The sequence below is a fragment of the Bombus bifarius genome, unplaced genomic scaffold, assembly GCF_011952205.1.
Source record: "Bombus bifarius isolate JDL3187 unplaced genomic scaffold, Bbif_JDL3187 scf7180000008213, whole genome shotgun sequence".
Taxonomy (NCBI): domain Eukaryota; kingdom Metazoa; phylum Arthropoda; class Insecta; order Hymenoptera; family Apidae; genus Bombus; species Bombus bifarius.
The window spans coordinates 852,263-872,245 of NW_022884516.1; the positions used below are offsets into that span (position 1 = coordinate 852,263).

The 19,983-nt window shown below is 48.7% G+C and overlaps 1 protein-coding gene across 1 annotated transcript in view; it reads left to right on the forward strand.

Annotated features, from left to right (window-relative positions):
• The window catches only part of LOC117210894 (homeobox protein Hox-B1-like), a 41,980-nt gene extending 23,240 nt beyond the window's left edge, over positions 1-18,740 (forward strand). The window contains exon 2 of the mRNA XM_033454318.1: positions 18,352-18,740. Coding sequence (XP_033310209.1) covers positions 18,352-18,719 — 368 coding nt within the window. The 3' untranslated portion in view covers positions 18,720-18,740. The remainder of the gene's footprint in view (positions 1-18,351) is intronic.
• Positions 18,741-19,983: the final 1,243 nt, after the last annotated feature.

The window sequence follows — 19,983 nt, forward strand, 5'->3', positions numbered from 1 at the left end:
TTTGAAAGAAACTCTCGTAATCATCCGTTAGATCTTTTCCATTTTCCAACGATATCCGTGCCTGCGTTTACGCGTTATACGAGGTTATACAAAACTCGTGGAAGGTGGCGCGGTTCTCGTGTGGCAACGATCGAAGCGTGCATCGACGAGCGTTATCCGCGAGAACGGGGACAAACGCGAGAGAAAACAGGAGCGAGAAGGAGGGTGATGCGGTGGAACACGCGAGTATCGTTAGTGGAGGCGCGGTAATTAGGAACGAGCAAAGTCGGGGAAAAGCAGCGGGGGCCGCGTTGCATCGTAATTCACGCGCGGGACAAGAAAATCTTTTATCACCGCGTCGCCGGTGTCATCGGTCCGCGAAGCGACCCGCGTGTTAGCCGCGCTCCAATCCTCTTGCAGTCATTACTTAATTACTCGTGCCGCTTTATGAATACTCGCGCGCCGGACGTTATCGTTGGTAGGGAACGTCACGGAAAAGAAAAACGTCCTGGCGGAACAGGACCGAAGAAAAAGCCAGACGAATCGGCAAACGTCCGTTACCACGCTCGACACGCGTTTTTACTTGTTGCAATTAGCATTTTCGTTCGTAATTGGACGATTAAGGGCCAGAGTTTCGCTAATAAACCCCCATTTGAAACCGCTCGAATCTGAAAGCTCGAATTTGAATTTAAATGTGAATTTAGATTTGAATTTTACGCCGGTAAAGTGCTTCATAACCGAGAAACACGTTTCGTATTGTCGGTAGTCGGGATCTAGAGTCGGCCGTTCCCCGACAACGGAGCAACGGTCGTAATGACCTCGCGATAGATCATCGGGCAACCCTCATCTTGCAAGAGTTCAAAGGGTAAACGAGGAGAACGCGTGCATGCACACTCATAGATTTCGCAGTTCCGCCGAATGGCCACCGGCAACAAACGTTTCGGCTCGCATTCCACGGAAGCTCGAAGGAATGAAGTTGTTCGCGCGAGTATCCCGACACGACGAGAGATTTGTAGGTCGGCGCTGGTCCCGCAGAGAAAATATTTTCGTCTTCCACAGAAGCTCGAGCGAAACTCTAGGCCGAGATACGGGGGAGAAAAAAGAAACAATTAAAAAAAGAGAGGAAATAAGAAAGGTGGCCAATAAAAGTAGCCCGAGCGGCAGTAAACGACGACTCTCGAACCTTTCGACTACATTCCATGTAAATTAGACACGCGCGCCTGCTGCATGACGAGCTAGAACGCGTTCACTCTCTTGGAAATAAACACCTGCTAATGTCCATTAGTCGATTCTTCTTGGCTACAGATTTTTTCGGTCTCCGTGTGAATGAACACGGCGGTTTAATGATATGGAAGTACCTACCTAAGCGTTATACTCTATTACGCGCGGAATAGAGTTGCGCCAAAATCGTTTCGACACACCGATCGATCCATGTTTTTCCGATTATTCGCCGTTTCTTCTCTGGAAGGATGGATTTTAATTACAACGCTACCGGTGTTGATCGACCATGGACGAAAAATGGCCGACGGGCGTTGGAATTGATCGGTCGGCAACTACCGTACAGGGAACGTAGTTCGAAGCGTGATTTATCAAAACGTTTAAATCACTATAGAGCGAGAGAGAGAGAGAGAGAGAGAGGGAGAGGAAAGAGAAACGTCAAAACGCGATCTTGGACGAACAGCTTGTACCGTACGAGGCTTAATGGAAAAATACTTTGCCCTACAGAGAGTATTGCGTGCCAATAATTGACGCACGCCGCGAAAGGTCGCGTATATCGTTACTTTCTCGCTACTGCTCGCGCAAACTGTACAATAAGATCCGGAGCTTTTTGTCGTTGGAAAAAACGCGCCACGAGCGAATCGATTCCTCGAGGTAGGGCGATGTGCTCGAGAAATCTTGTTGCTACCAGCGTATACGACGCTGGCTTTTCGAAAGCTGTTTAGTCGTGGATATACACCATGGAGTGTATCGGCGAAACATCGTCGGTTCGTGAGATTGCAACGCGTTAAAATGTCTGACGTTTTTGTTTCCTGTGGCACGCTCGATTTGCGTACTTTTATGGCCCATTACTTAAAGGCAAACATCGTTCCGGACAATAGTTTCGAACGTAGTAGTCTCCGCTTTTATTCTTCCGACACCCGCGCCACTAACACCGTCCCAGAGTCGTTTCTCTCTGGCTCGATAAACCACGCTAGTCGATCGTTTCTTTGCTCGCCGAACGATCCTTCTAATCGGTCGTCGGTTTCATCGGAAACAGGAGAAAAAGTTTCCTAAAGCGCAGCGGTGCTAGTTTTCGCCAGCGATCCGAGTCTCGCTTTCCCATTGTTTAAAAAAGGGGCAATTGATGCACCGTACAGCGTATCAACCGACCTACGTCCTGTCATTTTAGCTACAGTATACCCGGTTATTTCTCCGTTTTACCACTCGCGCTTGAAATAATAGATGACGCTCAATCGCGGAATTCTTAATAAGCTTCGCCAAGCGTTCATCGGACAGAGAGTCCCCTTGTCGCCGTTATTGGATGTAAAGACAGCCGTATTCGCAAATTCTACGTATCTCGTATATAACGCGACCTATCGAAACTCGTGTACTACGACAGCGGAAAACATGCGAGGGAACCTTCCCCTTCTAATGTTAACCTTTACCGATACTTTGCTCGCTAAATACGTAGTAACCATATGAAAACGATTCGCAGACTCGGCGATTCGTAATTCTCTATCCGATCTATCGGAAACTGATGACAGGTTTCGCACGCGATGTTTATTCTATCGTTGGAGTCGGAGAAATAAGATTGCGCGAAAGGAATGGCAAAGAAACGCCAAGTCTATGTCAAGTCGAAGAACGGTATCGATCCGAAGATAATGTAAGAGGCGAGCAGAGTTCACAGTCAGAACGATCAAAGCTTGGAAACGCGCGGAGATTGTTTTTCCGTTGCAGATGGCGAACGACTCTAGCGTCGTTGTAAACCACACCTCGCAGCTCGCCTAATGGAAAACTTGCGAAGAAGCAGCCAAGAACACCTACCGCGACATCTGCTTGGCACACGAGTCTTCAACAAACTCGTGATCCTAGGCACCTATATCGATTTGCCTGTAAACATCTGCGCGATTAGCCGCGGCCGACTCTCACGAGCGAACGACTCGATCGAAAAGCGAAGGAAAGCTTGGGTGAAAACGCAATCGGCTTAGCTACGCGTACAGGTGGCGACGTTTGACACGGTGCACCGGCACGTTCCATCTCGCGATTACCCTGATCGATCGACGGAGATGCTTCCAATTACGCGGCCCGTTGCGCAACGATCGTCGACAGGATCGTTTCGACTAGATTTTCCAGCAGCCGCAGGCGCGCGCGACCTTTGGAACGAATCGCACAGGGGCTCGTTCGTTTCTCCTCGCTCGACGAGGGTCCACGTATAATATCGACGAAGTGGACGAAGTTGAGATGCACTTGGCTCTGCCAGCTATCGCGCCAACTTGTCCGCGTGCAATTGATCGATCGATCCCACCAATTACGTCTAATGACGACTGGACCTAGAAGAGACCGCGTTGCGAAACGCCTACGAAAGACCGATCTTTTCGCCGTGGAAATGCTCGTCTTTCGGGATAAATGTCATCGCTAATACGAAGGATATTTTCTAACGGGGTCTTTGGATCGACGTATTCGATGCTGTTCGAATCGGCGTTCGGCTATATTTCGGCGCGAACACGATCGATTTTCACGTCTGGCTCTCAGAAAAACGACAAGTGTCTGGATAATTAATTATTCATTAGCCGTTCTTTGCGATCTCTTCTATCCGGCACTTCTCATTGGCAATTTCCAACAATAGAACATGACAGATTTATCCTCTGTTTCCAGCACTGGCGTATTGGCGGTGGTTTCTCACGCGACGCCATAAATCACGCGTCGCATTGACGATTTAATATCGGTTGTCGTACCGCGTGTATTTAATAACTCTTCGCGACACCATGGCAATAAGCGCCACCCACGGGAAGATCGATATCGATGATAACTACTATACAAAGCCACCGCGCGAGTTTTACAAAGCCGCGGCGCTTAATTACAACCCGTGACAACATCGTGCTCCGGTGAACAGCCGCCATTGTGTTTCTATTTTTCGCTTCGTATCAAGCGATCTAATTAGCCGCTATTTAGTGAGAAAACATGGATCTTTTTATACCCTAAAGGATTAGACGTGTTTGTGGAAGCAGAATCTCGCACCCTTCTCAAATACCGATCGAAAGAATAAACGCGTTAAGATCGAATTCGTTTAACGTCCGTTGACACAGCTGCCTTTGACCATGTCTTTGCCCGTACCTTTGCCCGTACCTTTGCCCATAGCTTTGCCACGGTTAACCGGCCGCTATTCCGGTTAAACGCTTCGCTAGAAGACTCGGTCAACCAACGTAAACGTATTTCTAGTAATTTGCAGCCGCGATGCACCGAGCCTTGCGATATTCCAATGGTTGTTTTCTCGATTGGAGAAGAGGTTGGAAAGTATCGTCGCTAATAGCCACCGGGTGAATTTACACGAGGCGATACTAGATGGCTGTTAATTAGGCTTAGTCGGTTGTCGTTCATCGTCGATCGCTGCCTTATACGGAACAACGACTAAACTAAATGGCGGATCGGCCGAGAACGAAGGAGGCAGCTTACAGGAGGAACTGGAACCTGTCTTTTCGCCTCTCTTCCACTGTTCCTCCCTTCTCCGCGGACCTCGCGATTTCTCTTTATTGCCGGTTTCAGGGTATCGTTGCTCGAGTCGGAATTGTCGCAAGACTAGGCAAGTACGAACGAAGGATGTTTCGTCCAAAGGACGTAACGTCTACTTGTTGTCAGTGATATCGTGTTAGAATCGTCCGTAGCAGCGATGTTAAAGCTAAAACGTTAACGCTAAAACGAACCAAATGTCAACGTTGTGCTAAATTTTCTTGCTTCGCCAATAGTAATTTCATTCTCGTAAGAGGATATCGTTATTTTTACGCGTTTCGAATATATTCGCGATACCTTTCTGCCGTCTGCTCCTTCAAATCTACGCGAACTGTACTCGCCTCGAGTGCCCCAATCGCGCCAAAAGGCGGCGATCTTGAAAAGTTTCCGCGCGATTTTTTGCATGGTCCGCTCGCGAGAAGAACCCTTCGATCCGCAACTGTTTTTACAATGCGAATTAATTCGGCAGGGGTGGAAGGGTGGGTAAGGGGTATAGGTTCGGTCTTTTCGGACAAAGAGGCAAAGGAGCGATTCACGACAATCGATTCGGACGGGAAATTAAGAAGCTGATCAAAGACCGTGTTCTATTGTCTTGTTTTCCTTTCCATCAACGAAGCGTGTCGAACCGGTGCCGGATCGGATCTCATAGAATCGGATCATCGACGATCCGTTCCGTAGACGCTTCGCGTTTTCATTCTATTCTCGTTTATTGTCCTCTTTTTCATCGTTTACTTACCGCCCGTCGAGAGAGAAAGAACCGGTGGCCCGGTGAAAGAAGGAACCGACGGTTAAGCGATCATCGAAACGAAAGAATCGCGAATCGACGAAACAATCTCATTGTTTCTTAATAAAAATTGACGATGGAATGACTCCGGCGAAACTCAGCTACGAGTGTCGTCTCCGCCTCACCCCCGCTCGCTCTCTCTCTCTCTCTCTCTCTCTCTCTCTGTCCCTGTAATTAATTGTTCGATGTGTAACTAATCGCAGGTGTCGTTCCCTCGATCAATCACTCATTAGAATGGTAATTAACAATAATACCGTCGATTAATCATCGGAGTACTTATCGATAATTTTATTCACGCACAATCGCCAAGATAAAAGACGCGTTATTGAGTGGTACAAATCCGTAATTGATTGATCCTCTCCGATGAAATCTTTTTCCTTTTTCCTTCTTTTCACCTTCCTTTTTTTTCTTCTTTTTCTTTTTTTTCCTTCTCGTGACTAACGCTCGTCCCGAGCAAAAAGCAGTTTTTATTTGGCGATTTAATCCCCGCAGGTGCGTTAATAGCGCGAGTCATTAAATAGAATCATTTGTCCGTTACAGCTTTTCTTAGATCGACAGACCGCTGAGGTGCCCGATGTTATTAATATAACTGCGTCAAACTATCGACTATCGAGTATCGTGCGTAGTTCAACGTAGCTCCGACGAGTGGATTATGCCGGGAAATCTCTTCGAGACACTTTGATCCTTTCACTGCCACTCCCGCATGCTTTCGTTGGCGTATCGCGCTATCCTTCGATTTGCATTCGATCGATTTGGAGAGAAAAGAGAGGAGAAACGGCCGCGAGGCGGATTTAGCAGTTCGTTTGCGAATCGTTCGCGTCCCGTCGGTGGATGCGTTGTTCCTTAATCTCGAAGGACATCCATCGATGGCAGTGCCATCCATTAAAATCAGAACGAACGACGCGACGAGGTCGAGATTCGTCGCGTTCGAATCATACCGATTTCATTGGATCTCCGATGCGATATTGAATGGTCGCGAGATCGATCGAGCGATATAACCGGCCAGCCCGACTAACAAACTCGTAACTCAGCGAAATCGATCTGGTTTTTCTGGCTGCGGCTGACTAACGCGACTTTCAACCGCTGTCGTAACTATTATCGACGATGTTCTCTCGCGTCGTGAGCGCGTATATATTACTAGATGGCTAGTCGCGAGCCGTGTCGGTCGATCGTTTCACGGTGATTGGCTGTACCGATTCGCTGCGGCGCGGCGTCTTCTCGGAAGGCCCATTAAAAATCGACGAGCGTCGGCCGCACTTTCTACCTTGTAACGACGATTCGACTTTTCCTTTATCTTCGAGCTCGTCCGCGAGAAGGAACGGGGCAAAGACAGGTTGGATTTCCAATGGAACGCGATTACAATCGCGGTAATTCGACGGTGTTGCTTGATACGACGTCGCCTTAATCGAACGTTGGATCATAATTTAACTTTGAAAGTTTCGAGAATCGAAGGAACGGGAACGTTCGGTTTGTACGGTACGGAGGAAATTAACAGTAGCTGATTCGAACGGATTTACGGCCAACGACACGTTAACGAGGGCAAATGGAGGAGCGCGAGAGAGAGCCCCTTGTTAATTACACCGACCGCCAGGCTAATTCGCCGGATTCGATCGCGCTTTTAATTCGTCATTCCATTAGGCAAAACCAGGGTCTCGAGCGACGATCGGTTGCCGCGTGGCAATATTCCAAACGATAATTACATAGTTGTCAGGCGTATATTTTTTGCTCGTCTTTTCCTACTTTTCTTTCTTCCCCGTTTCTCTCTCGCGTGAATCTTGCGCGATCTCTCTGGTTCCATCTAAACGACGACGTCTACGCGATCGAGAAAAATTTTTAGTTGAAAACACTTTCCTCGTCGATCTTCGAACGCGTTGAAAATTGTATTGGAAACGTTTGCTCGATGCAAGCGAATCCGGTGTAGAAACAGCCGAGACAGCTACACCGGATAGGGAAAACGATCGATTTCAAAGCGTTGATAGAGGAATCGCGGTAATTACTACGGCGAGAAAAGTGTTGGGAAACGCGTCTAGGAAGGGGTCGGGGATCGATTGTAGGGAACGATCGGAGTATTAATTTTCTGGGTTGATTGTTGCGTGTAATTAACATATCAATCGAGAGGGGAATTATTTCATACTCGTGCACGCTGTCTAGGCTGGTCTGTGGTTGTTTGTAGTTTATCGAAAACACCGCTCTATCATTTGTCTAGTCGATAGCCACCGCCCTTCGGTACGCATCACGCCACTTTTCGCCCCTGCTGCCGTTTCCAGCGATCGCCAGTTGCCGTATCGTGCCCCTTCTAGCTAGTTGGTACGTGTCAAGAACCACCACCGGCCGAATAAATAATAACAAAACTGTTCTCTCTCCGGACGACTCGAGAAACCAGGCTGATCCGATCTATCGGTTAATTCCGATCACCCGGAAGATGCTGCTGGTTTTTTCTTTTTTTTTTTTTCGAGAAGGAAACGTTGTTGTCCTCTGGTCTTCTCGTTGCCCTCGAAAGGAACGAGCAAGCTCTAGGGATGCAGCTTTCCCAAGAAATCTCGACGGTCACGACGAGCGCTGATTTATACGGGCGAAAGCGTGGGGCTATCCTCACGAGGCGACCGCGAAGCCTACGTTCGTAGAACCGTTGGAACGCAACCCTGACGACAGAAATTGTTTTCCAAGAAGGAGCGTTGCCCTACGAGCGTTGTTACTCAATACCGTGTAAACTGTCGAACCTCCGGCTGGATATTGGACTCGGGGGAATCGTGGCCAGCTTCCGGGGTTGAACGAGTCCGGTGAAAACGAGGTTGCGCCTTGTAATCGCGCTCGTACGTTGACGCGATTTTCCCCACCGCTGAGAGATACGGAAATCGTTCAGTCTGTCTGTCAACGACGCTGCTGCAGCCGCTGACACGGATCGTTTAACTCGTGTTAATTAACACCCAGACGCTACATGGTAAGAGCCGATTCACCGAGATATCGGAGACGCGTACAGAGTGGAAATTGTAGGATAAGCATAGAAATTACCAGCTCCTATATGCTAAGGATCGTTTATTCTAGAATTAAGAGCTCGCGCCGTCGAGAAGTAGAAGTTAATGTTTTATTCCGTAACAATGTCTTAGAGAATCGGGAACAACGAGAAAATTTGTAGATATCGAAAAGGAGGCGTTCGAGACATTCGTAGTTCAAATTTTACTTTGTACCGTTCGTGCCGAATAACTGAAATAACGCGAAAAACGAAAAGAGGGAGGGGGAAAGGAACGCGATCTACTTTTGGTCCGGTCGCGAAAGGCGAAACTTGTCCGTCTCAGGGTTGTTTCCCGTCGTTTAATGGGAACGTTTTCGAACACGAGTACCTACGGTAGCTACGTTAACGCGCTACCTACGACGCGACGCATTGTCGCGGGAGGATCCTCTTGGGAACGCGGTGCCGGCGTGTTGACTCGCTCGCCAGGAGCAAGCTCGTAAACGCGCTCGCGCTCGGAAGGCGCACGCGTGTTTACGCACACACGGATACGCGTGCAGACCGCGCGAAGGGAAGAGAGAAAAAATGCTTAGTGGCTTCTAATTGCAGAAGTGACGACGCCGTAACTAATGACCGGGAGACGACGTCCTGTCAGTAGCCGCGACGAGACGAGCGTCCCTCGACGAGGTGCGGACGAGCGCGCATTTTAAATACGCCAATGAAAAACACGGTCTGTGACTGGCTCTTGCTTTTCTGCTTCCGGCGATCCTGTGTTTACCGTTGCGTAGAAAGCGTTCGCTTCTTGCGCCGGTGATCGCCGGACCGATAGTTGAACTCGCGTAAACGAGGTAGCCTCTGCATTCTCGCTTGTTTTCCGTGCGAATTTCCAGCCCGATGAAGATTAACGTTGAGTCGTACAGCAAAAACCGGCGGATTACGTCGTAGTATACTGGGGATATAACGTACGATAGGAGACTCTGCGAGTGTTACAAGACCGGGATAGAGCGCGTTCGATCAAGAAATTGCAGTTGAGACGAAAGTGCGTCAATTTTCACGTGACGTAGAATCGAGAGCCCAACGGTAGGAGGAATGCCTGTGATAATTACGCTAATCAGCGGCACGTGAATCGAGCGACTGTCTCGGGACGATTTGAAAGCCGGTAAAAGCGGGCGAAAGGGGACTGGCGCCGGAAATAGAAACGGCGAGGAGAGAGAGGGTGAACGTGCGACGCTCGTCACGAGGATGAAGCAAGACGGAGCAAGATGGAGCAAGATGGAGATCTGAGAAAGAAGTCCGTTTTAATAGGATCATCGCACCGCGGCCAAACGGCTCTTGAAACGTCTGTTATTTCAAGAGACGAGAAAGAGATGTCTCGGTGTGGAACGTTACGTTGCTACTTGCATCGGGCGCGACGCGTTCGAAGAATTATGTCGAGCGAGGCCAACCCCCTCTAAACATCGTGTCTCTCGTCGACGAACGCTCTTTACCGTAAGCGTTATTCATTCATAGGCTTGGTAATACGATTTAATTAGAGACGAGAATCGGGTTTCGTTTCGCCGTTTCTCGCGACGGTGAATGGACGAGATAGCGCGTCCTCGGTTGCTGGATCTCGACCGTCTAAAATTAATTGGTTGCTCGAGGTTATTAAGCAGAGCAAGCAGCGACGACGCGCGTTCGTTTCGGCATTCCGCCTTCGGAGCAGCGTCGCGTGCACTTTCGCGCAAACTTTCGCTCAAATTCGAAGATTGGCGGTTTTATCGGAGTACGAATCGATTGGAAAGTCGCGAAAACGCTACCGGGAAAACGAGTTTAAACGATCGGCAAAAGGTTGGCGTACGAGAAGGGCTAGCACGAGGCACGCGCGACGAAAACATATCTATTCTGCACGACACGGCGGCTAAAGCTAGGATGGCGGGGGCAAATAAGTCGGTTCAGGCAGGTCGTAAGCCCGGCTACGAAGAAGACGAAGGAGAGCCAACTGTTGGCGTCTTCATCAACGGCTCCGTGAAGAGGGACCACCCATCAGGAGCAATATCGTTTCATCAGTCGCTAATATCACTGCTTCGAGTGGTTCAACACCTTGTAACACCAGGTGGGACGTTAACGGCGCCGCAGGAAGTCCTAATGAAGACAAATCTTACCCAAAATGGCGGCCATACTTATTTCCTGCTCCGCCTTTCGCTCTCTTTGCCCGCTCTCTTTTTTTCCCCCTATCTCTCTTTGCTTGTTCGCGTCGTATCGCCTGCGATCGATTCGACGTTGGCCATTTTCCCTCTGCCGCTATCGAAATTGGAACGGTCTCTGGCTGATTAAATCTCCTATTGGGAAATCAGCCGACGAAAAGAATCGGTGTTTGCTCGTCTAGCCACCGATTTTGCGATTCGTTCGAAGAAAAGGCTGCGAGTGATAAATTTTAAGGCGGAACAGGGGCAAAAGTAACGCGGTAAATCACAAAGATGTTGCGAATCCCCCGTCCGTTAATCCGACAGGGGAAGGAACGATGAATATTGATGAACCGGAGGATGTAGGTGAGGTGTCGGGGTCGATAAATCGAACGGAGTCAGCTGGCACGGAATAACTCGTTTGACGTGTCAATTTGCATCACACCGAGGAAAGTATTTTTACCGCGAACTCATTCAATTTACCCAGAAATTACCAGAATCTACGAACGAAAGAAGCGACGTTCTCGTACTACATCATCGGCAAACCGACGATTCGTTTCGTCAACTTCAAAGACACGGGGCGTAAGCGTGAAGCGAATCTCGAAACAAGAAACGGCACGAAGGAAAGAGAAAGGAAAAGGGAGCGAGGAAGAAAATGGCATTTATAAACCGGCGAAAAATCAAACGATAAATCTCCGACGGTGTTCTGCGGTTCTGCCCTTGGGCCTAAACGACTAAATAAGTGTTCCAATTTCAAAATTACCCGCTAAACGATTTGTGGGCCGGCAGAAAATATATCGTTGACATGTGGGCAAAGCCCCTCGGGTTAGCCGGGGGAGGGAAGGAAGTTGCCGGCAGCTCGAGAGATGGAAAAAGACGGGAAACACGGTCGACAGACGGAGAATCGCGGTAGAGCTGGAGAAGCGAGAGAAAGAGAATAAAGAGAGGAGAGGAGAGAAGAGGAGCAAAGAGGAGAGGAGAGGAGAGGAGAGGAGAGGAGAGGAGAGGAGAGAAGAGAGAGAACGAGAACGAGAAAGGACGCGCATGGTTGCCGCTGGGAGACAAATGACCGTCGACCGACGGAAGACACATCCAAATTGCTCCACGGTGTCGCTGTCCCGCCTCTTTTTACGTGTCCCCTTTACGTATATCCTTCGTGGCGTCCTCTCGAGTCACGAGCGAACGACCTATTAGCAAAATATTCGGGGAAGCGGCGACGCGTGCCACCGGCGAGCTTTTCTAACGAGTATTTTGATACCGGCGATGCCTCGGATGTTAGCCCGTCACCGGACAGCCTCTGTCTTATTTATAGGACACTCGCGAAACGTTTCCCTCGCCGCCGATGGTACACAGGGTCGGGGTTGGGCATCGAACAGTCGACGGGGGTGGTGGCCGCTTTTCGCCTTTCTCGCCAACTCTGAATCGATCGCGTTGTTTCGATCGATCTCGCGACGATGCAACTTTGATCTTAATACTTGGTGATATCGAAAGGTATTGGAGTTTTAGGATCTCAAATTTGGAATACCTATGTTCAGGCTCGAAATTGTACTTTTCTTCCACGCGATATATATACCGTACAACCGTAAACACGCAACAGGAATAAAAGGTTGAATGGTCTTATCTAGAGAACGGTCGGCGATGCCGTGACAGGGATCCAGCGGATAAATCGGTTAATGATCGATTAAGATACCTTCGAATTTTCCACTTATCACGATACAATAAATTTATGAGATCGTGGAAGTAGCCTCGTTCGATGGAGCAACGCATCGGTTATTATCGGATCCGTAGGCTGTTTCCCTTGCTCTTTTTATACCCTGTTCCTCTTGTCTCGCGATTCATGCCGCTAACCGGTCGGCTAGTTTTTCGTCTCGCTCCAAAAATCACGTCGATGGGCTTGCAGGCAGGTCGTTCTTCCAGCATACCTGTCTGCCACTCGATAATTCCGCATTATACACGCTTCTACTTTCTTTGTGATCGCTCTTAACCGCCCAGCTCGTATATACGTTAGTATCTCGAATAACTACACGTCGAACGGTTCACGAAGCTCCCTTCGTTCGATATTCTCTTCTTTTTCTAGTTAACGAACGCGATAGAAACGCGTTACAGGCATTCGAGCAAGAACGAATTCTCAGCCGACGAGATTACGACGTTTCAAAATCAACATAGATTACTATGTATTTTATAAAGAGCGAAGAAACAGATTCTCTTTCGCTGTAAGTATTAGCCAGAGAGAGAGAGACACACAGAGGGATAGAGGAAAACGCGGTTAGTATTAATGTTCTTGCGCGTATAGCCGAAAAACGTAATAATTTTTACGCGGCCGAATATCGCGAGGATCTTTCGTCGAACGCTGAACAGACGGAAACGTAACAACGCTCGTTCGTTCGAGTACAAGGAGCGAGAAAGCGTTTCACGCGTATCGTCCCACACGGAACGATGATACACGCTCGTTAGTGGACGTTGGTCGCGAGTTGTTTCTTCGTTCTTCCGAAACTCTCTGGTGGAAATCAAAAGCTACTTTCCTAAACATGCTCCGGACTTCGTTCAGAACGATCTCGATAATCCGCGCAATCTTTCGTATTTTCTTCGGATTACCCTTCGGATTACCCGTCAGATTACCCGGTTTCCGTTTCTCATTCCATCTCCTCTGCTGCGTACTTTCAACAACGAAACGTGCTGATCGATAAGCGGCATTCGGAGAAATTATTAGTAGGATGATCGAGCGGATCGATCGAATTTTCTTAAGCGAGGGAACCGTGTTCACGGTTTGACCGTATCAAAAGTCAGTTAACGAGAAACCGTTAGCGAATAATTTATTGGATCTGTGGCCGATCGTTTGAAAATCGTCTCTTAGCTTCGATGCCTATTCTACTCGAGCGGTTCCTGTTGGAGCGGAACCAAAATGGCCGCCGAACGCTTTCGTCCCTGTTAACCAGACGCGTTTTCACGAGGCCACGTTCGTTCGGATATATGTACCGATCGCAAGATATCCTTCGGTGATTGCATCAGGGTTCACTGCTGACATTTATTATCCAACTTTTTATGCGTGCTGTTCGTTAAGGCAGGCTGGTTTCTACACCGTAATTAACGCGCGATTTATAATTTCGTTTCTCAGTCCGCTAATTTCATTAACCCACGCACCGTTCTGCCGTAATAAAACTTTCTTACGATTCGAAATCTATTCTATGATAATTTTACTTTTACAATGGCAACGTAGTTTTTCCCGACATTGCTCGATTTTCTTTCGTCTTCGTGAAATTCAAATTCTCGCGCGAACCACGGGAAAATAAAAAAACGAGGCATCGGTTGTCGGTCTTCGGCTCGTCACGCGTCACCGTCGTTTCATTTCGCGGTCGTTCAGCGGCCCATAAAAAGTCACGAAATTTACGGCAGCACGCGCGAATCGACCTCTGACACAGGCCACCGACAGTATCGATCGTACATCCCGTTGCCGGTGGAACGCGGCGCACGAGGCGGTTAAGCACACGAGACGCCTGAACATGTGACAAAAAACGTCAGTAGTTGAAAAAAAAAAAAAAGGAAAAAAGGAACGGATCCAAAGGTGAAATTCCAACTGCTCCCTGTACAGGTAGGCTATCTTCATCGCTCGTACTCTATCGGCACGGTATCAACAGCGAACGGACACGCCAATTGGCGTGCGGAAACTCGGCTGCCACCGCGGCATCGAGTGCCAACGCGATGACTTCCGCTTGAAGGGCCGTCGTACGTCTGCGGATTAACGCGTTAAAATAAAATTTACGTTGATAGCTTATTAATGGCGGACGGGACGCGAGACGAATGACGCCGCTGCTTTTAATATATTCGCGGTTGTAATCGACGGAGAGATACCGACCAAGGAGGAAACTTGGAAGTTAATGACGCACGACCGCTTTGCAACTTCGAATCGACGCCCGTAACGTCTACGGTCCTCGCGTCTTTCGAATAGTTTTTCCATTCCTCGTTTTTCCATTTTTCCCTTCTCCTCTTGCCTCTTTTACGAAAGACCGTCGACGATCCATCGCCCCTTTCGCTCGTTTCGCTCGTTTCGCCCGTTTCGGAGAAACAAGGGAGAATGGACAGGGATAACAGGTCTCGTAATGAAGCGCGATTTCGGCACAGTCACCGTGTTAATCGAACGACCGTTGCTGGCCACCTGTGGTCCACCTAGCTAGAGAGTGCGGCAGGTGGTCCGATCGTCTTCTCCTTTTTCTGTGATCGACGGTATCGGAAGCGACGAGGGTCGCCCGACGCCTCGTCGATCCTTTTCTTATCAGCCAACGCCGCTTCTTTTGCTCCTTTTCTTATGGTCCTGATAGGCGACGAAACGAAATTATAAATTACGGCATTCCACGAAATGAATTACAATTCTCGGAATTTGAACTCGCGCTATCGAATTAGAATCGAATAGATTAAGAAACAGAGCGTAATCGGTAAAAATACAAATGTATAGAATACGCGCAATGCATATCATCGCTGACACGATCGAAGGAGTGGAGTACGAGTCCGCGCAAGATTCTGTCTTTAGCTCCCTGTAAAGAGGGATGATGCAGAAGCGAGAAGAGGGTGCTGACGAAATACAAAGTACCACGTAATGACAAAGAAAGGTGAGAAAATATACGGGACGGGGAGACGAGGCGAATCGTGGAGAAGCAGCAGCAACAGCAGCAGCAACGGCAACAACAATAACGGCAAGACGCAGAGAAAGAGAAGCATTGCGAAAGGACGAAGCGGCGAATTCGTGAACATCAAACGAATTAAATCTCCGCGGCGAGTCAACCGCAGAAACTAATATCTCTGCGAGCTCTCTCGTTTCTTCCGTTCTCCGTCGCTTCTCCGTTGCTTCTCCGTCGCTTCTCCGTCGCTTCTCTTTCCTCGACCATCGCCTGCCATCGTTGTATTTCTGGATTCTGCTTCGAGAGATTCGAGCCCCGCGCAACAGACAAAGTGCAGGACGACGGGACGACAAAATTATCGTGTACTTTTCTCGCTCGAAACGCGGCGCACCCGAAAAGAAAAACCGTGCTCGCGTACGTCACGTTCGGATGGCGGATACCGAGAAAGGGGAAAACGAAGCGAGGGTAGAATAGAAGAAAAAAAGATTGCTTCTAAATGGAAAACGACGACGACAACGACAACGACAAGAAGCGACTCGTAAACCGAGGCAAAACGTTAATCTTTACGATGGATGCGGAGCATTTTTGCGGCAGCTTCTCCTTAAACAGCCGTCAGATGATAAAGTAGCGGCGAGACGATGTAATTTTCGAGGTAAACGAGCTGGTACGAGCGTAATTAGCACTGCCACTTGTAGCGAGCCAGCGCGTTAGACGCTTACAATTAGACAATTCCTTGGATTGTAAGGGAAGAGTTCTCTGAGCAATAAAAAAGAAGGAAAAAAAGAGGGCGCAAGAAACGGACTCGATCACCGGAGGCATTAAAACGGTGAATCTGCATGCTTTACGGCGATGTAATAACACTTTCGGTGAACGCTAAACGCTCTGCTATCCTACTGGTAATTAAGTAGTTTCCGGGTGTGGTTTAGAAAAGTAGTCGAACGTGTCCACCGTGCCGGAGGAAAAACAAGCGCGGATAAAACCGAGAAAAGCGGATAGAAAAGCGCTTCTTCTTGCGCGCTTGGAGGGGAACCGTTACGAAAGCAGTTTCCGTCGGTAATAGACATCGTAATAGATATTATCTTGGTCGATAGGTGCCGATAACTCGGCGCGGATACGTGGCGGCGAAAGTCCACAGAGATGCTCGACCGAATCGCGAACGCGTGGCGATCGAGAGCCGTGAGAGCCGACGCCATTAACTCGGTAATTTACAATTAAAGGATCGAAACCGCGTTCTGAAGCGGAATATACCGTCCGCTTCCTCGGCCGGTTGTCAACGTTCGTTCGTTCGAATTACACGTTTCGCGAAACGTATCTTTCGTTTCGAGACGCGATTTATTCGCGACGCCGATTTTCCAATTACTTTGGATTAAACGAATCAGAGACAGTTCTGTTAAAATCTTCTCCTCGAAAACAAAATACGCCTCCGATGGATCACCGATTTGTTAACGTAATTCGTCGCGTCGATAAATCGACAGACGAACGATTAGATACAGAATTTTCTCTGCTTAGGAAAATTTGTTCGATCGGCCGAGAAATCAATGCACGAGAGTTAAGGGGTGAAGATATGACGCGTTTGAAACGACGGCGAAAGAATGACGGAAGGTTGCATCCTTGAGGCGAACGCTTACGAAGCAAGGCCGATCGCTGATCGGCGAGGTAGTTTTCAAGCTGGACTGTACGGTCGGGTTGCGCAGGTGTGACCGATGGCGGCGTTCTTTGATCCTGTAGAGACTCCGCGGCTACCTTGTCCACGACTCATCGGCCGCCTCTCTTTTTCGTCGCTCGGTTCGATTATTTCCTAATGGCTAACGCCATCGCGAAAACGGCCGTCGCTAATCTCGCCACCGTTTCCCGCCGCGTTCGGCTTCCTGTGTACCCTCCTTGAGGGATCGCCGAAATGGATGGAAAAAATTGCGAGCGTGTCGCTAAAAACGAGCGCGCGATGAACTGTTCAAACGACTTTATCGTTTAGGAAAGTACAGCTCGATTCAAAGTGGATGGCATGTGGACGTTGACCGTCGGCGGTATCGCGACGCTTACAAACGGCGTTTGCCCGACGATGAAGTCAGCCGCGGATGGATTCTCGATTTTCCGTTTCTAAATCGACGCCAATTTCGAAACGGTAGATACGAGAGAAAGGCTACGGCAGAAATATCGATAGCGAATCTCTGTAATTCTGAAAGCAACTCTATAGCTCGAACGCTCGAACAATTATCGTATTAACCGCGCATTTCGGTTTGTATCGTCCGCGTCCGTCAAATTGGGATCGTTTCGTCGAGGGTACCACGGCCGAAAGCAACGAAAATTCCAACATCCGGTGGACGAGAAGCTCCGCTGGAATCCCGTCCTCTGAACACCGTGACGAATAGGTAATACGATTTTTATGGAGAGATCCCTACCACCGCACGAAAATGCATCTGATTTGTGGCCGTGGAAGCTGAGTGGAGCAACGCCGTGCGGCAGAAGGGACCCTGTTCTAGGTGCCGGGCATTCAAACACGCCCGACCATGTCCGATTCGTTTTGCATTTCTCCTCTAGCCGTCTCGTTCGGAGATTAAGAAATTTCGATATTAGAAAGAGGACTAGAAAGAATCGACCCTCGAATTTCAGGACGTATTTCTTTTGTGCTGGGTGGCTTCGTATACCGGGATGTTCCGTTTCCAACACTCCGAATTCGTGCATCTTAAAACGCGAAATTTCAGACCTTTCGAAGCGTTGGAAACGATTACTGTACGCGTACGTGTCGTACGGTCGAAGAGACTCGTTCGATGTTTCTAACTCGATATTTTCTATTAGGCGAAAGAATTTTTTGATCGTAGTCGACGCGATGACTACCCACATCTGTTGCTAACGATATGGAATAGAAATCATTAACGTCCTCGATTCGATGGGATTCGCCGACAAGAAGTCACGCATGCCTCGAATCGATTGGTTCTACCTTATTTCTCCGCGCACACGTTTCCGCAATCACGTTTCTTTACCTTGAGCCGCCGGACGAGAAACGTGGGAACGATCACGTGACACGTAATCACAACTCGTTGGTACTTGAAACTCTTATCAACGGGAATCGATTCTATTAACGCGACGAACGCGTCGAACCCGTTGCGACAACGAACACGTCTCGTCTAACCATCTGTCGAACCGTATTTGTTGCAGAGCAAGCGAACCACCTAAACCTGTTCAACAACCGGCAGCAGCCGAAGAAGAAGCGCAAGAGTCGAACGGCGTTCACCAATCAGCAGATCTTCGAGTTGGAGAAACGATTCCTGTACCAGAAGTACTTGAGCCCGGCCGACAGAGACGAGATCGCCACGCAGTTGGGTTTGAGCAACGCTCAGGTAATCACGTGGTTCCAGAACAGACGGGCGAAGTTGAAGAGGGACATGGAGGAACTGAAGAAGGACGTGCAGACGGTGAACCCGCTGCTGGTCGCGCAACATCACAAGACGTTCTTGGAGAACGTGCAGGATCTTGGGATCTTGAAGAAACGACCTCTGCCGAGCAGTATGGACGAGAAGTCGTAGGGAACGAGACGCCTCGATGCTCGTCGTTGAGGAAAAACCGCGATTTCTCGCAACTAGAGGCTCGCCAAGGCAGCCGCGTCTGCCGAGAGTAATCGAGAAAGATAATCGATCGATCGTTGGAAACGTTCCCTGTGTTTGCCTAACGCGACCTGTGGGAGGCTACGCGAAGGTCGAGTCGGATCTTCTTTTCTACGTGCATCGACTCGACAGGGTTACGAGTAGGACTCTCGCAGTTTAGTATCTACTTGGTAGGAGAGAGCACGAGGAAAATACGGAGTCGATCGAGATCATCGTATGGATCGACCGTGATCGTCGCGACAGCGTGTCTTTCGGGTGTATCGTAATCGATGCGTAGGGACGGAAGGACAAGGCATAGTACAAAGAAAGCGTCTTCTTCGGCAACGTATCGCGGAGAACGGACGAAGACGAAGCCGTTTCGGCGAGATTGTATAGGAAGATATTGTTGGATATTGTTGGAAGAAATGGGATTTATACGCGGAGATAAGGTCGTCCGCGACGTTTCTTCGTCGTGAAGATGTACAAAGACTGAATAGAGTCTGCAAAAGTCTGCAACGGTCTGACAAGACGGATAATAGGCGTCGTTGGTGACCCGGTCCAAAACGATCGTGTCGACGTGTCAAGATGGGGACACCGAATGGACGACCCTTTCGGAGGTAGCGACTCGTCGATCGCTGTAAAATGTTTTGTAAATTAAAGACTGCCAAATATTCACAGCCAAGCCCCGTCGAGAACCCGTCGATGAAACCGGACGATGTTTTTCGTGTTACAGTCGCGATCGGACCACCCTATTTCATCGGGTGTTTTACGTGGATTCTTATCGCAAAGGGTTAGAAGGGAGGCGCGCAAGCAAAGTGTAATCCACGTTACACGAAAGAGAGTAAAGTACGTATCCTGTACGAAACGTCGAACGAATGTCACATTTCCTTTAACGAATATCTAGGACGAATTGCTGCGACCGTTCTGCGGACACCTGTACCATATTGTATTTATTTGCGGAAAAGCGAAAGAAGATAATCGTGGTGAATAAAAAAAAAAAAAAGCCAAAAGAAATCCGGAGGAAGCATCGGCGATTTACGTAAGTTATTAAGTAATTATTATAGCGTATAAATTATAAAAGAGAGCCGTTCAGTCGTGAAGTGCTCGTCGTTGTACATAAGCTATATATATTATATATACATCGTTCATCCCTCTCCCCGCCCTCCCCCTCCGATAATATTACGCATAAACGAGATAGATTTGTCGA